This window comes from Ostrea edulis, chromosome 9 (assembly GCF_947568905.1).
Source record: "Ostrea edulis chromosome 9, xbOstEdul1.1, whole genome shotgun sequence".
Classification (NCBI taxonomy): domain Eukaryota; kingdom Metazoa; phylum Mollusca; class Bivalvia; order Ostreida; family Ostreidae; genus Ostrea; species Ostrea edulis.
Window position 1 is genome coordinate 45,930,688 of NC_079172.1, and position 14,558 is coordinate 45,945,245.

Here is a 14,558-nt window from a genome sequence, read left to right on the forward strand (position 1 = left end):
CGGCGGTTTAATGTATTTACATGGCTTTGAAAGGGATCGATAGAAGTGGGGCAGGTCCCATTATGCCGATAGACCATATTCATCTCATAATTTTAAGCTATGCTGCAGACGTTGTTGATGAATTGGAATAGCGTAAATGATTGAGCTAAATTTCTTCTTGCTGTCATCCAAAAATCAAAGACATCCATCGATAAAATGGTCTTATAGCAGATATAGAAATCACGGCGGCCGATACTTTATGCAATGAAAAGGGGATTTAGACGTCAAATCACAAATACAATGAATATGTCTCGGAGAATGTCTCTCGTTTCATCTCAACATGAAAAGTCAAAAGGATTCGAACCACGGACCGCTGAATATCATTTCAGGCATTCTACCGACTGAGCTATCTAGAGCCCGTCAGGCCGCTCGGAAGCAGGGAACGGCGCCTTAACGGCTAAAGAGAAAATATAATGTGATCCACACCCGGATTCAAATGCCTGAAATTCTGTCCGATATTTTGCCAACTGATGAGCTATCTGGTTACAGGCAAACGAGCCGGTCGGACCGCTTCATATTCAAGTACAAGCATGCAATCAGATATAAGAGGATCGCAGGCCTTATCAGTCACCAGAGTATTACTCCCAAGGGCTATGAAATCTAGAAAAAAATTCCTGTTCTGAATATCTAAGCTAAATTCTAATGTTCAGCAACAGTATTTAAAACAAGATGTGTTCTTAAAACACCAATCCCCTTTTAAGTGCCCATACTGATGAAAGAATTTACATAATTTAATATTAACACCATAGGACTATCTTGGACAGAACCCTGAGATTACAAAATCCACAATTTGGTACATCCCTTTACTGGTTTTCCTAAATATGCATTTAATTTTTATGTAATATCGGCAAAATTAAAGAAGTCTTGCAAATGATAGTCATTTAACCACTATGGCCAGTTTTACGGCAGGCGGTTTTTACATTTATTCCTCTTTAAAGGTATATCATACATTTTATAAGATATCTTATAAAAGTTATAAGATATCTTCTAAAGTTTATGAGATAACTTATAAAATGTATAAGATATCATATAACAGATAACAGTTAAATGTTGTCTTTATAAGATATCTCATTAAGGATGTATGCTACACCAGAGAAATTTGATATGGATGATAATTGGAAGATATGTACATTGAGGATATGAAATTGATTTTCAAACTTTAAAATTTACTTCGTTTAGTAAAAAAAATGCAGTTTTAGTAGAAACTCTGAAAGCAATCTAAAAAAAAAAATTTGAAAGCCCTGCTGGACTCGAACCTGCGCTCTACAGTTCAGTAATCGACGTGCTAACTTACTGAGCTACTCAGCTAGGCAATGATTTTCAAATGAATAGACAAATATTGCTGATAACTACATTTTCCTTCATGTTTTCAAAGGAAGTCAGCCATCATGACGATGTAGAGTACCTCCTTAACTTAACGTATATAAACATTATAAGATGTCTCATAAACTTTATAAGATATATCATATAAACATTGTAAACATCATAAGATATCTCATAAACATAACCGCCGTAAAATGACTGAAATATTGCCAAAACGGCGTAAAAAATCAATCAATTAAAAACATTATAAGATATCTTATCAACGTTTTATTATATAAGATATCTTATAAACTTCATAAGATATCTTTTAAATTTCATAAAATATCGTATAAATTTTATAAGATATCTTATAAAAGAAACTTTATAAGATATCTCATATACATGTATATTATAAGATATCTTTTAAAACACATAAGCTAAGCACTTCGTTACTAGCTTGAAAATACGGATGTATATTCAATTGTTGTTATAAAATTTAGAAATTCATTTCAAAATTAAGGATTATCTCCCTCACGCATAGCACTTATCCTTAGACGAATTTAACTCCACTTTTTTGGCACACTGTTTTCCCCTATACTAGCTCTAAAACTTCATTGTTATTTCGGATTTCAAACATTTCGGTTGAGCATCACTGAAGAGACATTATTTGTCTAAATGCGCATCTGGTGCATCAAAATTGGTACCGTATAAGTTTTACATAAGCTTTATAAGATATCTCATAAACTTTATAAATATTTAATATATATTCTATAAGATACCTTATAAATGAATTTTTATAAGATATCTTATAAACTCTATAAAGTATCATATGAATTTATTTTAAAAAAAATATCTTATAAAACAGTAGATATCTTGTAAATATAAGATATCTTATAAAGTTTACGAGTTATCTTGTAACACATATCTTATATGTTCTATATGATATCTTATAAAAATAAATCTATAAGATATCTTCTATTTCTATAAGATATCTCATAAACTTTATAAAATATATTGTTAACATACAAAACACCTTATGACGTTTATGAGATATCTTACATATGTATATAGTTTTTAAAATATCTTATATATATTCTTTGAAATATCTTATGAACTGTAAAGTATATGATATACCTTATAAAATTTATTAGATATCTTATTAAAAATACAAGTAGAAGATATATCATAATTATATAAGATATCTTTATAGAGGAATAAATATAGGTATGGCGTGTCATACAGTTTGGCCCCACCCTGGTACCAAAACCCTTACCCTTAGGATCATGAAATTTACAATTTTGTTAAAGGACTAATATCTTCTCTCTAAATATCTACTAGTATTCAATTTCAATTTCGAAACAACAGCATTAAAGAAGAGGTATGTTATTTAAATATTTCAAACATAAACACAATATGCCAAGTTTGACCTTGTCTTGGAATCAGAACCTCCTCCCAGAGAATCATGAAATCTACAATTTTGGTAGCTACAGGGGCCTTCCCGTTCTACATGACCATGCATATAGTTTTCCTTGCATATGTGCGGTTGTAGAGAAGAATAATTTTTAATTAAAAAAAAGAAAGAAAAAGTTTTTGCCTTGTCTATGAGATCCCGGGGTTGCAGGAGTCCTGAAAGTTACAATTTATGCCCCCTTGTCCCAAAGAATCTTCAAACTAAATTTGAAAAGAATTGGATGGGTAGTTATCAAGAAGTTAAGAATATCCAATTTTTAACGGACGTCGAAAGACGCAGACCAATAACAATAGATCACCTGAGTGACTCAGGTGACCTAAAGATCTTATATGGAAATCCGTTCTTGCGCTTGATCAGGTATGCGATCCAAAGTCTTGCCTTACTCCAGCGAAGGTTTAACAAAAATATAGGCTCTTTCATTTTTTAAACACCCATATGGCCAACGGATATTAATGTTTAACATTCCAAGTCATATTACCTCAATCGATTATAAACATTGATCTTCTCCTACAATTGTACCCAGACCGTCCCTTAAATTTCACCATTTCTGTCAAAAACAATCACCCTTCCTAAAATACATCAGAAATCCATTCACAGCACTTTCTATATATCTTTAAGACATTCAAATGGTATAAGTTTCGTATTTTAGTTCGCCTGATCATGTGAGTATTTTTTCACGGTTTGACGGATGTCTGTAAACTTTTCACATTTTCAGCTTCTTCTCAAGAACCTATGGACTTGTCATATGGTAACATCAGAAAAAGGGGATTCAATTTTGCTCAAATGAAGGGTCATGCTCCCTTCCAAGAAAATATGATAAGGAAACAATGTGGAGTTTAAACAAGAGGCACATGGGCCACATCGTTCACCTGAGTCACCTTGGCCCATATCTAAGATTTTCCCTATATATTTGCATGTAAAACATCGATCCCTATTGTGGCCTCAACCTACCCCCAGGGCCATGATTGTTTTCAAACTTGAATCTGCACTATGTCAATAAACTTTCATGTACTGTAAATGTAAACTTTTCTGGCTCATTGTTTCTTGAGAAGATTTACCTATATAATTATTTACATGTAATACTTTGATCCTCTATTGTGGCCCCACCCTATCCCCCGGGACCATAATGTTAACAAATTCGAATAACTATTATCAGAAAGCTTTTATGTAAATTTGTACTTTCCTGGCCCAGTGGTTGTTGAGAAGATTTTTAAGTGACTCCACCCTATTTTTGCATTTTCGTGATTAGCTCCCCCTTGAAAGGGTTTGACCCTTCATTTGAACAAACTTGAATCCCGTTTACCCATGGATGATTTGTACCAAGTTTGGCTGAAATTGACCCAGTGGTTCTGGAGAAGAAAATGTGAATAGTTTACGGACAGACAGACGGACGAACAGACAGACGACACACAATTTTTAAGGTGATCGGAATAGCTCACTTGAGCTTTCAGCTCAGGTAAACTAAATTCATGCTAAGACCCATGCACTGGACCTTGCATGAAAGCTTCCTTATTTACATAAATATATTAAATTAAATATAAAAATATTCATTGTTTTGGGAATTTAAAAATTGACAGATAAGAGCAGGTATTTTGTCAATTTTAGCACTATGACACCAAAGGCCAGGCCAGGAATAAGTCAGGTATTTTTAAACAGTCATCATCTCATAACCAAAAAAGAGTTATCTTTCTTTGCCTTGAACCATTACCAAAATTGAAACTTGTCTATTGTTGATATAATATTAAGAAATAAAGATTGCGTTTTCGTGTATGTTGCAGGATAATCTCCGAGATCTAGAAATGTTGTTTTGAAATTAAAAAGCCGAGGCTTTTATATTTCAAACATTTCGAGACCAAGGACGTTGTCCTGCAACATACACGAAAACAAGAACTTGATTCTATTTACTACGGCTCAGAGATATGTTCACCCGATCTTTTACCTATATAGCTACGAATTAGGTCACTGTGACGTCATAACAGTTTCCGATACGTTTTGCTAACGAAAAAGGTGAGATGGTAGGGGTATTCTAAATCTATTTTGAAAACAATATTTTAAGCATTTAGTTTAATGTTAACAGATTATATCAATTTCTTTGAATGCATCAAGAAAAACTTGATTGTGCTTCGCCATGTTTACATGTGTATCGCTCTTGGAATGCAGGCGACTGATTTATAGGCTTATACTGAATAACAAAATTAATGTTCTTCAGTCATTTATGAATTGGTTTTCCAACATATATTCATTGCTTTTTATGATTATAAAATTGAATTATCAGTCATCGACTTATTTGTTGCATTAGCAAGCGAGATGTTTATCGTTTTTCTCATAAACAGTTATTACGTATGAAGGTATATCGTAGAATAAAGACCGCGGCATTAATTTGATCTTGGCTAGAACCGTGGTAGAATTCTTTATACAATCTTGTTCCCACATCGGGCTAAGCAAAATACATGTACAATAGTTAGTACTTACGTCACAGGGAGCGTACAATAGTTAGTACTTCCGTCACAGGGGGCGTAACTAGCATGCATATTCCCGCGAGTGTCATCTCCAGACCTCCGTATTAAACAGTATTTCAAGGTTTCACAAGATTGGTCAAGGTCATCAGAAGTTCCGAGGTACTTGTGTTTAAGCTACATTTCTTGCACATATTTTATCAAATTTTCAAGACTGTACTTTGATTATAAAGATTTATGATGTATCTGTTGATAAGATTCATTTGTAACAAGGTTAAGCACAGAGAAAAAAATACTGGATGGGAATTTCAGAAACTTATTACATACAAGATATATGCTACATTTCTTCTCTCATGTCAAACTTCCAGATTATCATTGCAAAGATCAAAGGAATGCCACGGTAATTATTCTACACTTTACCTTCATACACAACATTCAATTATGAGAAAATTGATACACATCTCATTTGCATTTTGCCAATGCAAAAATGACGTCGAAAACTGATAATTCAAATTTATAATCAGAAAAGTTATGAAAGTTGCAAAAGGAATTTATAAACGACTGAAGAATATTTGTAATTCAATATGTAAATCAATCGTCTGCATTCCGAGATCGATACACATGTATCGTTTACCTGATCAAGACATAGGGTTCACGGTGAGCGCGACCTGTAGCTAGGGGATGCTTACTCCTCCTGTGCACCTGATCCAACCTCTGGTGTCTGTTTGCTCTACTCTGAATTTTGCATTCTTTTTAGGAAATACGATATTGATCAATGTTCGTAATCTTCCACATTTTCATGTACACAGACATGACGATGCAGACAAGTTAACCCTCTTTCACGCATATGTAATGGACGACACATGGCACACGCAGACTAATGGCAAAAGGTCACCCAAGTGATTTAGGGGACCTAAAAATATTGTAAGTGCATCTTCCAGGGTTCATTGCCCAAGCCGTTATTGGCTATAACATCAATAGTAACATCTTTGTCAGTCACAACCAATACATGGACCCTTTCACCGCATCATCTGAATAAGATCTCCAAACTATGTCTATACACATTTATTATAGATATATTTTCAAAACTGCAAGAGTAGTAAGGTAAAAAAAGAAATTGACATGAAAAATTAGGACATTTTTAGCATTTCCCCTTGAATTCAACATATTTTAAGGATTCAATTTTAGCAAAACTAAAAAAAAAAAAAGCGTTTTAAAACATTTCAAGCATTTTTACAATGTCATACTCTCTAAAAAGCCAATTCAGAGCATCACCTGCATCAAATTCCTACCATCCTTCTTTCCTACAAACCAACCAAACTAACAAAACCTTGCTGATGATGATGATGAAGTCAAGTGTACAGAGTGCAATTAGCTTTTATTTCATTATTCCTTATCAAAATCATAACTATTCCTCATCTTCTACATTTTGAGTCCAAATGTATAATGTCTGCAAAGAAAAGTATTCCATGCATAAAACAATTCCTGGCTTTTGGACTCCTATAACAATCATAATAAAAAAATAATTTTTTTTTTTTATCAAATTTATTTTACATCAAAGTTTATTAATGTCTACAAACTGAAAATTCTACACTATACTTTAAAGTTTGGACAATTGTCATAAATGTGCTCATTTGCTCTGGAAAATTTGTACTCAACAAAATCAATGAATACAGAAATAAAAATGTTGATCACTTTCATCATTTCCACAATGAATTGCAATACAGGTGATAAAACATAGCACACGAAAAAACATGCATGATAAAATGTCTCAGAATAAATTTGTTCACCAGTAAACTAAACACAACGTTGTTGTCTTTTCAACTGTTCAAGTGTGTTCTTTTTCAAAGTTTTTTAAAATGGAGAGAAGTCACAAAGTTCTTAATGATCAGCATTTGGCGGCGGACTTCGACTTCTGCTACGACTGTGACCATTTCTTGCTGGCGAATCTTCCTTTCCATGGCCTGGTGACCTTGACGCAGACCGACTGTATGACCTTGACCTGTTCAAAGATGACATGTTTTCAACTCACTTTAAACACAATTATAACATTCACACTGCTTTCAAAGAAGTCACAATGCCTACCTCCTTGGAGAACCACTCCTTCTTCTGTCATATGACCTCGATCTTGACCGTGAGGCTGATCTCCTGTAAAAGCATAATTTTACATTTCTCAATTATTTTTTCCCCAAACATTTTATGATAAAAATGGGAACATGTTTCTATGTGAATTTTAGTTAGGGCTATTCCAGAAATAAATACATGGGGGGGGGGGGGGGGGGGGGGGGGGGGGGGGGGGTCGGGGGGTCGGGAGGCACCTTTTGTATATACCAAGCACCCATAAAAAAAAAATAAAAAAGTACCCCATGACCCATGAAATTGATAAACTCATTTTACAATGACCCATCTAATTAAAAAAAAAACTAACCAGACCCACCACAAAAATATTTTTAAAAATGAAAACGGTACAAATCTCGCGAGGTTTTCGGGACAAACATTCTAGTCAATGACGCGGTAATGCCTGTGCGACATTGTATCACAGTTGTTCTGAAGAAACGATGTCACATCAACAATCAAAGGCATCTATGGTGGGAATGTTGGAAAGATTGGGAGTCCAAACGATGCTATTATCATGAAATGGGTATGGATATGTTTTTCCACGAATCGTTCGTCTTCTAATGGAGCCCGCGCCCAGAGGCCTCTATATCACCATCACACTGACTGATAAATATAACGCATCGGTACCCTCGTATACATCAACTAAGGTTTGCCTATTTTTATTAGAAAATGGAATACCTATTGGTTTCAAAATATTCCCAAAATCGATGCACTGTAAACTGTAATAATCTACAGAACAGAGTTCGCCGCCATCACGTCCAAAGGGACCCTACTAAACACGCCTCTAATTTGAAGAGTGCCGTAATGGAAAGTTATGCACTGCAAAGAGCGACAACTCGAATAGTTCTATGTTACTTCCGATTTCGAAAGCACGTTTTCAATTTTCCCTCCAACGTTTTGTAACCAACACGACAAGAGCGACAATAAAAATATTCTGAAAACTCAACACCCACGTGGCACAAAATAAAACAATAGAAACTACCCACAATAAATATTATTTTAACAGTCCAACCACGGACCAAATAAAATATGAAAAAATACGACCACCCACACAAAAAAATATCATTTGCCGCCCGACCCCCCCATTTGATCATTTCTGGAACAGCCCTTATGAAATTGTTCGAATTCTAAAATATCTACCTTCTTTCTCTGCTTCTTGACCTTGATCTCCTACAAATTATTAGATATTGCATGAAACTTAGCCTTTACTTCTTACAAGGGGAATAATTCTGACTTTGGACAGTTAAAAGATACACACAGAAGATTTGCTAGAGATATTTTAATTTACCTTCTTTCGTATGGACTCCTAGAACGACTCCTCCTATGAAATAATATGGATCAGTTTATAACACACAGACAGGATATAACATCAGATAATAATAATGACAGGTTATTTCACACAAATTTACATGTCATATTTTCAATGAAATTCATTCACATCATCCATGGTACAATAGACTGCTCTATATTCAAAATAATAGTTAAATGGTTTATTACTGAATTACTATAGATGGTCAGGACAATCCTATATTATAGAAGTCTGAAGACTGAATCAAACAGACATACTCTCTACGATTCTGCAAGTCAGTAATAAACCACTGAATAGTAATGGCCAATCGAACCAAAAACCATAATCGATTATCGATAATAATTGGACACATGTAATCGATTAATAATCGGAATTGTCATTTAAGTGGGTTTTTTCTCCTCAAAATAGATAACATAATTATTAAACAAATGGAAACAACATTTGAATTCTTCTTTGAATTTCAACATATCAAGTAATGGAATTTATTTATACAATGTAATCACATTGTCCGAAAGTCATTCAGGACATAAGATTCTTATGTTAGTGACAACCCTGATTAGGCAAGGGAAAGCAACACAAAAGACAAGAATTAACAATAGGCAAGTAGAAGTAAGATAAAGAAAGATGAAATTAACAAAAGGCAAGTAAAAAGTAACACAAAGGTATCTGGAATCAACACAAAAGCAAGTGAAAGCAACATGGTGAGTAGAATAAAGATACCTCCTCTGGTAGGGACTTCTGGACCTACTTCTCCTACAATAAATAAATCACTAAATACAGCACATCAATATATATATGGTAAAAGATATGCTTCCTTTCCATATCATATATCTACTAGTGTTATACTACAACTTACATTGCTGTCAGCTCAGAATATTTACCTTCAATAAGTCTTTAAAAGGGAAAGGCAACCCTAACCACATTGTTGCTTTAAGAATAAAGTATTACTTGCTGATATCGTAAATAACAGTCTTTAACATAAAAAGTCCTTGCTTAACGATTAAATCAATATTAATCTATCAGATATTCTAAATTACCCACCACTAAGAGAGTGGTTATTGAATTTAATTTAAGATGTCACACCATCGGTTTCGGTTTATTTCATCAGTAGCACTGTAAACATGACAAGTCACGAACAATTAATTTTGAAGCCATATAGATTTGAGACCGTTCTTTCGCAAGAAGAAATTAAGTAAAGATGTTGAGTTGAGTCGCAGACCAGGCAGACGGTACAAGTTTCTTCATACAAATGTCTCGAACCTCAACTTGTCATTACGCACTTGATGGATCTACAGTTTACAGTCTTTTCTTTTCAGATGACTTGGCTGGGTCAGGAATTTTGAATTTTTTTTCCCCCCACATCTCCCATTTGCATTAGTGTAATTGACAGGAAGGCATCAACCGATTTTATATTGTAAAATCTACCACATGCACATCTTTGATGATCGTACAATCTGATCAAAACCGGAACAGGCGGTGTGACATCATAATTATTGATTTTTGTGGTCTTCAATACAAAAGAGTTCCACATCATGACAGCCTCTATAGATAGTGTGAATTTCAATATTTTCAAATTAGTACTGAAGTTTATCTAGGCTGTATATCGACAGAATAACATGACAAATTTTTATATCATTAATCCTAAGAATGAAAAATCAATGATCCACATAAAGACATATTCCAGAATTCCAAAAGCTTGAAAGTTTCAAGAAAAATTTCATCTACTATGACCTCTCAATGTAAAGAATGTAGCAAAGTTTACCTCTTCTCTGGAGTTCTTGATCTACTCCTCCTACAAATTGTGACAAAACTTATTAGTTATCCTCTCTGCATGTAAACCACACAAAATACTTAACAAAGTAACTTCATATAATCAACAGTTATTCTAAAGTCGCATCAAAAATGGATTATTGATGTATCAGTTGTAAATAAATCAACCAATACAAACATTTTTTTTCTACAAATATAACCAGTCATAACATTATTTCGTGTATTCTCTCACCTTCGATTTTTCTTTGGACTTCTTGACCTTGACCTATATCTGTGAAATAAAATCATCTGTGTTAGCTTTTCAATTATCAAACAAATTCTCCCGTCTACTCCACATTTATGTATCGACGTCCACTTGACTTACTTCGGACTTCTGCTTCTGGATCGTCTTCTACCGCCACGTCTTCTGTCATGATCCCCACCATAATAACTGTCTCTGTAAGGTGAACTTCTTCTTCCTCCACGATCCTTTGATCTCATTTGGTTTGGTGCTGAAATAAATTTTAACATTTGCTATGTTTTCTGTTTCTCTCCAAATACAAACATGTGTTGACCAGAGCTCTCATTATTCCTTATTCACCACATAACCCCTGCCCGGGTTATATATTATTACAGTATTCCTGATACTTGGTTCTGTAACACTTGGGAATACTTCATTGGCAACATGCTCCTCACATATTCCCTGAATCTCTTGAAAATTTTTGAAAAGACGCAAAGATTCTACATAGCTAATTATTCTTTCTAAACAGCATAGAAATGTAGAAATATGACATTTTGAAATTGTGCTAAACATATTTATTTTTGAAAATAAAGATAAAAAAATAAAATAAAAACCACATAAAAACTTACTTTTTCGATCACCTCTGGCAAATTCAACTTCCAGTTCCATACCAAAAAACCTGGTTCTATCTAGATGGTATAGAGCATCATCTGCATCCCTGGAATCTTCAAACTTAAGCCTTGTTAAGGATTCTCAGCAGCATAATGACCAGAAACTCATCAAGTAGTTTCAAACAAAAAACAATACCAAGTTCATGTTACTGTAGACACCTTACCGTAAGTGACAAATCTATAATCAAAGTTTTTTTTTCTTCCCAACACCTTAAATCTCCCTATCCTATATTACTACAAATGCATTGCTTCGGAAGGAATCACATAATCCCATTTTCAACTACACACAGAAACAATGTTTCTGAAATAACAACTCAAGTAATATAACAAAAGTAAAATTTCCTTTACTGATAATTTGAAAGCAAGCATTTGGAATGTTTTCACGTCAATGAACATTAATTGTCCATAACTATACATTTGTAGGTTGGATACTTTAATTATGTGATGATTTCACCTTGAATTGTTGTGAACGTGTAGTCTTTGTTAGTATTACATGTAGTATTGCCTTGATCATATACGAAGACCCTCGGAGTAAACTGACATCCCTTCACTTGTCATTCTTTGACTTTAACTTGAGTTTCCATGACTTGCTCTCTGTGAATTCTTGGGCTTGCCTTCTTGAACTTGATTTCTGTGACTGTTCTTTGAGTGCTTTGCTTTCTTTAACTTGAATTCTGTGACTTGCTTTCTGTGCTACTTTATTATCTTTCCTTCAGAGATCTGTTAGGCCCTGACTTGTGACTTGAAATGAAGACTGTGACTTGCCTTGTCTTGCATTCTTTGTCTTGATCAGTCAGGTTAACTAGTATTAATACATATTCATTATTCAACAGTCAAACATGAAAACAATTATCAATAAGGATTTAGCTTGCTCTATAAATACTTAAAAAGCGTTCATCAAACTGTTTTTACAATTCATACACAAGAAATAGTTGCACAAACACTATTAACTTAACCAACTGTTCAGCAATTTGCTAATTCATGATACTGTGCAACTAGATCCTGAATACAGATTTTAAGATTTGGAACTTTGTAGGTTTACACTAGATAAGATTACGAAATTTTCTGTAAACCTCGTTTTAAATCAGCTGGAATGTATAAGCGAGTAGATGGGGCTGTATCTTGTCTTTGTCTTGACTTGAGTAGCAGTGCCAAGTCTTGAGTGGACACCACTGTGTCTGTTAATGTCATGCACACTGTATCTGTACATTTGAGAGGCGTTAGCTTGACAAGATCTTTGCCTTTTTCTGTTACAAGAGACCCTTGTCAAAACTGTCCTACTTTTATTTGAAACGCAACACCGTCATCAACCAACTGTACATTCTGATAAAGAAAAACAAAAAATTAAGATCAATGGTATGCACCAAAAGTTTACCAATAGCAAGTTTTAAAGGATATTGTACATATGCAAAACCTCTTGGATCTCGTGTGTAATAGTCTACTGGAACATAGACATCTGTTAAAGGTCCATATTTACCAAACAATGCTCGCAATTCTTCTGCCATTTCTTCAGCCCTATTATCAATTATTCAAAAATCAAATGCAATGTCAAATTCTAATGCTGAGAAGTATCAGTAGTAAGCAAGTTTCATTTTCTCTCTTAAAGTTGCATAGAACCACTATATTCTTAAATTCAAAGAAGTATGAGGGTTAACAGAGAGAAAAAATATGGAAGATTCTTCTAATATAAAAAAAAAAACCCACAAGGAATGAAACAAACGCAGATATCAGAATAAATTACAGAATCATTCTGTGAAACTACATAAAAACATTTTAAATATGTTGAAAGTACAATTTAAAGGTGTATGTTACGAACACCGCAAAATAAAACCCTAAAATTTCCCCATGGGCAGACAACTCACGAAAAAAATATCAGTGTAAATATTGACGCTGGTTTATATTACTTTACTTAATCCACTTGTCAATAACATTCTAAATATCTTTCATTACACATGAATGGAATACCTTAATTGATGAACTTTATCACTATGCACTTGAAAACAAGCATGTCCGCCAAAATAGCATTTGTGGAACAGCCATCTTGTTTATATTGAAAACGACAAGTTATTTATGCACAAAAAATAATAATTGATTGTACAACAAACCTTTCCGTTGACGGAACATTTCTAACATACAGAGAAGAGTTCGGGGGCCTAGAGTAACGCGACATTACAATTTGACTTATTTCTCTCCACTTCTACGTAACTACCTCGTTTCTGGCTTAAAAATATGAAAGCGAGGCTTGGCGATAATGTATTAATTGGTACTCAAAATGTTTCGTATAAAATTCCCTAAATAGTCCCTCCCCCTTTTGATAAAGGTCATATATGAACTTTATAACAAACGGGATGACTTCAGCTTCTCCATTGTCAACTTCCCATATTTATGTAGCAATATTCTATTATCATCTACACAAATATATGGTATATAGTGTTTTTATATATATATAGAATAGAATACTAGTACTTTATTTCTACATGTAATCCAGAGTCCAAAGTAGACAAACATGAGATGATTACAACAATGAAGAGAAGAGATGCCAAACAATAGAATATGCATATTAATTGATAACAATAACTGACAAGGTATACTTAAGAATACATAATACTTTTACAAATGTCATATACATAAATATATATATATTACTAAACCTTGTTATTGTAAATAAATCTGCCCGCAAGATCAAGAATTTCTTTCTCTTCTGTGTTTAGTAGCCAAATAGTTTTTGCTCATTATCTTAAGTAGAAAATTTTGGATTTTTTTTTCTACAAAATTAAATATTTCTTTTCTTTCGTTATCGTATTTAATTTTTCACGTTATTAAAAATGTATTTCATTTTCAACGTTATTAGACTGTCTCTCGACTGATTCGGTACGAAATTTGACTGCCAAGAGCTTGTTTTGTTTATGGTCAGTTTTGGAATCGAGGCAGGCTACTGACATCGATGTTACAGGGGTTTAAAAAAAGTCTTGTTTAAAGTCAGCATTTCACGAATTTTATGGTCGATCTAATTATAGGCTGTCCGTTATCAGGTAAAATGCTGTCTGACATGTCGGCCGTTCTTTTACACGCTGATTTTGACTGCAGGTTTACTCTGTTTGCCCGATCGCGGCGGGGGTGACCAGTCAACAGGGAATGTTTAATCCTCCTTGACACCTGATCCCACAGGTTTGTATGTTCAGGGGTCCTGTGTTTGCCCTAC

General features: G+C 33.9%; 1 protein-coding gene across 2 annotated transcripts; it reads right to left on the reverse strand.

Annotated features, from left to right (window-relative positions):
• Positions 1 to 6,318: 6,318 nt before the first annotated feature.
• On the reverse strand, positions 6,319 to 13,620 carry LOC125658757 (serine/arginine-rich splicing factor 10-like). 2 transcript variants are annotated; one of them, XR_008798593.1, is made up of 12 exons: positions 13,462 to 13,620; positions 12,755 to 12,871; positions 11,315 to 11,418; positions 10,830 to 10,956; positions 10,698 to 10,736; positions 10,458 to 10,487; positions 9,416 to 9,448; positions 8,675 to 8,707; positions 8,527 to 8,556; positions 7,354 to 7,416; positions 6,599 to 7,270; positions 6,319 to 6,564 (listed from the first exon to the last, which is right to left on the reverse strand). XR_008798593.1 is itself a non-coding variant. In XM_056149378.1 (11 exons), the coding sequence occupies exons 1-11, from the start codon at positions 13,524 to 13,526 to the stop codon at positions 7,150 to 7,152; spliced, it is 762 nt and encodes a 253-aa protein (XP_056005353.1). In that variant the 5' UTR covers positions 13,527 to 13,620; the 3' UTR covers positions 6,319 to 7,149. The 2 variants fall into 2 exon arrangements, 1 of the variants encoding a protein (XP_056005353.1); XM_056149378.1 differs by having other exon boundaries at positions 6,319 to 7,270.
• Positions 13,621 to 14,558: the final 938 nt, after the last annotated feature.